Genomic DNA, 6,281 nt, shown 5'->3' with positions numbered 1-6,281 from the left:
GTAACAAACTTGATTGGGTAGAGGGAGGCTGGTTTTCTAGATAATCGGGGGGTCCTTTTGTGAAAAACTGCCATCATACATGTGTTAGAGAGCATGATACGCAATTGATAATGACACCACCTGAGATTTTGTATGGAACATGTAGAGTAGTCCAAGAAGTGCACTTCTAATCACATATATTTTTGCTAATAAATCAAGTTGCAAATACCTGTTTTGCAAGAGGGTGTCCTGCCACTATGTAATGTTTTTATTGTAAACAATAACTATACTTACATACAAACAATAAATGCTAATTGAAGCATATCAATACCAAATCCAAAATTTTCAAAAATAAAAAATTACAAAATAGACTTCCACCCTGTGCTTGATGAGAGAAATTTATTGTGTGAACAATAACTATATTTATTCAAAGAATAAATACTAATAAAAATTTTAGCTACAGTAAATCTAAAATGTTTAAAAAACAAAAATAATCTCAAAGCATTATATAACGCTAGCTCTCCTTTCCTTTTTTGTTTTCTTGTCATGGATCGGAAGAAGTCTGTCCTAGATGCTATGGAGTCCTCTGATGACGATGAAGCTGGGAGCGAGAGCAGTGAAGAAGACGAGTTCGATTCTGCAGATGAGCGCGTGAACCAGGTCCCTGCCAAAACCCTAACTCTAACAACACAGGAGGAGAACTCCGACGACTCAGACTCTTCTGATGACTCTGGTTCGGAGTCAGACGAGAAGACGATTAATCCCCCTTTGAAGTCGGCGGGTTTTGAAACCCCCAAAACACAGACGCAGGAGAGCAAAGGTGGTTCCGAGATTCTTGAAGCAGTTAAGTCCTTCGATTCTGATCCGGAATCCGAGTATGACAGTGAATCGAGCTCTGAATCAGAATATTTAACGTCTCAGAATCGGAAGGATATGGTGAACGGAACTGCCATTAAAGCTGTGGAAACCTTGCCTGTAGGGCAAAAGGAGGGGCATAAATATGACCTTCCTTCAAAGAAAGGCATGGTGGATGATGATCATTCTTTAAAGAAAGGCAAAGGGGAAGATGATCAGTCTGCAAAGAAAGGCAAAGCTGAAGCCTTGAAGCAGCAGCAGAAGGATCCCGCTCCTGCAAAGAAAGGGAAAAATGTTGGTTTGAAGCAGGTGCAGAAGGAGGAACACCCTGCAAAGAAAGGCAAAGGTGAAGCTTTGAAGCAGGTTCAGAAAGATAGCCAGTCTATGATGAAAGAGGAGGAGGATGATCATCCTGTAAAGGAAGGTAAAGTTGAGTCTTTGAAGCGTGATAGAGAGGACGATTCAGATAACAAAGAGTCTGCCAGAAAGAGGAGAAAAGAGAGCTCCATTGCTGATGGCGAGCATAAGGGGGATGAAAACCATGAGAAATCGCATGCCATCACAGCTTTCAGCAAGGATGTTCAGATCAGTAAGACAGGCCATGTAAAAGCCATGTCTACTCAGAATGGGGACAGGAAGGCAGCAGATAGAGACAAACCTGCACAACATCCCAGCCATGATGCTGACAAGGAAATTGCAAGAAAGACTAAAAGTGATCCCGTTGCAAGAGAAAATCGATGCGGGGATGGGCCTGATAGGAAGGTGTCCAAAGCAGAACATGAAGGTAAGCATGAAAAGAAAGCTCATAACCATGCTACGAAAGAGCTCCCCTTACCACAAAAGCAGAAGAAGCCACCTCATGCATGGTCTCCTGATGAAGAAATTGTGATGGCTTCTGAGGTTCTGAATCATGTGAAGTCGGGTATGGAGATTCCAAGCAACAGGAATGATGATTTCTGGGTTAGGCTCTCCGAAACACTTCAGGGCAAACTGGATGTAACCTTCAGCAAGGATCAGTTATGTGAAAAGGCCAGAAGAATGAAGCAAAGGTATCACACTATGGTGCATAAGGTGAAGGAATCCCAGGATGCACATAAGCCTTACAAGCACAGGAATTCTAGTGATCAGAGTTTGTTTGATATTTGGAGCCAGATTTGGGGAAGGGCAGAAGTTACTACTCTAGAGGATATGGAGGAAGTGGCAGCTGGTGCTGCTGCCAACATAAGAGAGGAACCTGTGAAACCAGTTGCGGCAGTTACAAAACCTGTTAAAGAGGGCAAGTCTGCACATACCAAGAAGGGTCTGGACATACACAAAGTTAAACCGTCCCTGAAGACAAAAGTCAGCGAGGTGGATAAGGGATCAGACATTGATGAAAGTGTTGGCAGAGAGGCTTTGGAAGGGAACATAATCTCGACAACACCCATGGAACTGGACAAAATAGCGGCTTCACAAGGTGATGGAAGCCACAAAGCTCCATCAGACGTCACACTCTTGCCAAGACTGGTGGACCCTAGCTCTCCCACTGATGGTAAATTCAGCCATTTTCCAAGTGATGTGCACAAGTTTCTGGAGGATGAGATCCAGTCATTTCTTCACGAGTTGCAGGAGTGGTCAAAGCAAAGCCTGGAAGAGTGGATGAGTAAGGCAGTGACTCTGCTTGACAATGCAGTCAAAACACTTGCAGGCCACACTAGACATATGAATGGAATGGGACTTGGGCTGACGACAACAGGTGGGTTGCCTTTAAGGAGTTGGGATCTCATGGATCCTCAATTTTCGCATGGAGATCAAGCCTTCCAGCAGCAGTGGTATGAATTGCACCTACAAGAGCTGAACATTTATGCACAAAGGTTGCAGCTCATGCAGAAAGAGTGTGAGTTGAAGCAGGAACAGCTGAAGCTGCAGCTGCAACTTGAGAGAGGCAAGCAGAGTTGATGTGATGTGTCCAACAAGGCTTGCTTTCATTGCAACTGCAGCAGATACAGATGTGGCATATGGAAGTGTGCACATGCACACATTTTGTGCTCATTTTGGCAGAATTGGATGGACAATGATGTGTTTTTTGCAGGCCAGGGCATGGGATGTGTGGCATATTGCAGAAGCAAGGTCGTGTACAAGCTTGAAAACACCGGAGCATATCCGTATCATGTCAATTATATGATAGGGTTTGTGCTATTATCAATTGTACATCCGTCCTGATGCATAGTGTAAGGTAGGCTGGATTTTTGCTGTTTCTTTTTGTTTGGTTGCTTCAAAGATTCTTGTTCTGAAAAGAGGATTTTTGACATCACTTTCAAAAGCTCTTTGAGTTTAGGTGCAGGCGCATTACTTTGAGCTGATTTTGTTGATTTTTTGAAGGAAAACTACTTGCGACTGATTTACCTTTTTAACATGAACCTTAGGCTCCTTACAGATAGATTCTCTGCCCATTGGACTGGGGAGATATGGGCGGGTGAGATCTTCCCCCTTTCAGGGATGAAGGTTAAGTCTGTAAAGACCGGTCTTTACAGAGATTCCCAGCCCATCAGATGGGCAGGGGTTGCATGTGAAAGATCCCCCTGTACATGAGGGATGGCGGGCAAGATCTTTCATTTTATGACTGGAGGCTGTCTCTGATGACCCTTAAGTTGTTTATAAGCTCCATGCTAGCTGGGGGATGGTTAATCTCTGTTGCAAAAGTGTGATGTTTGGACACGTTGAGATGAACATGAGAGTTTGAGAACACTTGTTTTGATACGTTTATGGGTGATATCTCTGATGCCCCAGAATCTCTCTCTCTCTCTCTCTCTCTCTCTCTCTCTCTCTCTCACTTTCATGTTCTTATGCCAATGCTCTTTGTAGATAGTCTCTGAGGTAGTACCTTGATCTCAGGCACACACACACACATGCACACGCACCCATGCACACACACACAAGGTCAAATCAGTAAAATAGAGCTTAGGAGAGGTGAGATTATTTGTAGTACAAGAACAAGTTGGTCAACCCTTGGATGGTAGGGAAAGTGAGTTTGGTATGTAGTAACATAACAACTCTCTTAAATTAATGAGCATTGGAATGAAGACAAAGACGTGTAGATATTACAATTTATAAAATAAGAGACGGGTTTATGGATATCTTCTTTGAACTTAATGCACTATTCTTCATCAAATGTGGCTACATCTTTCCAATGTTTATCCCGAGTCTTCTGAAAACCTCTCTAAAATGGAATTAGACTCATTTATGAAAGGAAGAACTGTAGGGCGCTAAAAAATATTAAGTCTCGGTAGGTCATTGATATCACCTATGATTTCACTGTGGCTAGTTGCTTTTTAAATGTAAAGTTATGAGAAGAGGCTTGCATAACCATGGGCTAGAAGGCAGAGCATACCTAGCTTATAGTTGAAGGTGAGTTTGCATCAACATGAGATTTCATTGTCTTGGTTTTTGTATGTGGATGATTTCATCTTGGGCTGGTAGAAATGTGTTAACGATTGCAGATGCATAATGCTTACACTACTTTTCATTCAAGTTTGCATAGTAAAAAGGACTCCATTCTTAGCAGAAAAAGATTTCTCATTTTGGGATAAATGTAGCATGTGTCACTTGAAAATATTTGAAATTCACGATCTTGTGAATGACAGTATGGACTAGTGTTTTAAGACAAACAAGCCACGATTGCACTTTCACCTAAATAGAATGAGTACATGTAAGTACAACCCAACAATTAAAGCTATATGTGAGGCAATATTTTCGTAGGGGATTTTATCACATATATACCTCTCTTTACAATGTGCCACACATGTTAGCTATGATAATCAAATATGCATTGCATTGGGAAAGAATCCATTGGATCATAAATGGGACCAAGCATGGTGATGTCATCTACCACTCTAACCCTGCATTATTGTCCTATAATAGAGAACCCAACAAATGGCATCACCAAGCCATTCTCAACACGCAAAAAAGTCATGCAAATAACTTTTGGGTTTGCAAGACAATTTATCACATGCCAAAGGGTTAGACCTTCCTCATGTTAAAACAACCTTGACACTTCAGAAGTGATTATTGATGTGTTACTATAGTTTCCAAATTATATGAAGAGGACATCATAAGTGGCACATGCTAGTATGTTTAATGATATGGGAAATTTGTATCAAGGAACCCATGCTTTCACCTATGACATAAATCAAGCGGAGGTTCCCATAGGTTCTAGAGGAGTTTCTAATTTTGTTAAATGCTCAACATTTAGTGGACATGGGCACTTTCTTTGCAAAATACTACTCGTTGTGGTGACTTCCTTTGTCATAGTTCAAACTAGCCTAGGCACTAGAATAAATCATTACATTGATATTTAAATGCACTCTCTCTCTCTCTCTCTCTCTCTCTCATACACTCCCTCAATTTCGTTGATCTTTAAATGCACATTCTCTCTCTTACAAATTCTCTCAATGCAATCAAGATACGATCAATGAAGCTTGCTATTATATTCATGAGTGTAGTGCCATATACGTGTACTTCCTGGTCATGTCCACTACCATATTCTAGTCTCGAGAATATTCTCTCTCTCTCTCTCTCTCTCTCTCTCTCTCTCTCTCTCTCTCTCTCTCTCTCCCCATTTTGCATGGAATTACAAAATCAATTAGGTTGCATATGTAAAAAAGAAACGGTATATAGACCAAATCCAAGACAAAACTACATCATAGAAGTAGTGCCACCTTATGAACAACATAAATTTGTACATGGGTACTAGCAAAGCATCTTAATCTATGCCTACATATTGTTGTACATACAATAGATAGTGCTTCAAGCCCAAACCACTCACCCTTCAAGGATTCACTATTGTATCATAACATCTTCCAGAAAGAGAGACTTGTTACATCTTCCAAGCCAATTAGACAATTATCATGGAGTTGCTCTTCTTCATTCACTAAGTGGCTTTTTGACTTTACTATACCCATTTGATTGTTGTAACTTTGCTCATCAGACTCAACATGAAAGTGACCATGTTGATTAATTGTAGTGTTGCTCATTTGGTCTAGCATGACATTGTGGTGTAGCAAAGGGTGCTTTTCACTAAGAGATGGTCTATCCTCTTCATTATTTAGGACTGGGCTTGTTGCATCTAGTGTTTCACTATGGCTTGTTCCACAAGATAATTCCGTTTCCACCTTGTGAACTCTTTCATTTGTAAGACCATCTTCATCTCCCTTCAATCTCCCTTCAATTTCACAATTTGTTGTATAATCTTCTATGCTAGCATTTGTTTTATTCATCTCATGTAGTCCCAACATTTCTTTCAACCTTGTAACCTGTGTGAAGTGACACATCAAATAGAAAATCAAGTCATGCTAAGTTGACTCAATTTATTCAAGTTCCTAACTTCTATGTTACTAGTTAATGGATAGTTGTTTTATTTTTTTGATAGATTTACACACACTTTACTCACCCACACCCCTAAAGAATTC

At 40.8% G+C, this 6,281-nt stretch overlaps 1 protein-coding gene across 1 annotated transcript; it reads left to right on the top strand.

The window, feature by feature from the left end:
• Window positions 1-491: 491 nt before the first annotated feature.
• LOC147607966 (uncharacterized) lies at window positions 492-3,127 on the top strand. The gene has a single exon (XM_086789769.1). It carries the CDS (start codon window positions 526-528, stop codon window positions 2,770-2,772), a length of 2,247 nt encoding a protein of 748 aa, XP_086645895.1. The 5' UTR covers window positions 492-525; the 3' UTR covers window positions 2,773-3,127.
• The last annotated feature ends 3,154 nt before the right edge of the window (window positions 3,128-6,281 follow it).

This window comes from Cibotium barometz, chromosome 54, assembly GCF_041138505.1.
Source record: "Cibotium barometz isolate CiBa-2024 chromosome 54, ASM4113850v1, whole genome shotgun sequence".
In the NCBI taxonomy this organism is placed as follows: Eukaryota; Viridiplantae; Streptophyta; class Polypodiopsida; order Cyatheales; family Cibotiaceae; genus Cibotium; species Cibotium barometz.
The sequence above is the reverse complement of the archived record's forward strand: the minus strand, read 5'-3'. Positions and strand labels throughout refer to the sequence as shown.

Coding starts and splice junctions, on each gene's coding strand:
- LOC147607966 (XM_086789769.1), top strand. CDS start 526: ATGGATCGGAAGAAGTCTGTCCTAGATGCTATGGAGTCCTCTGATGAC.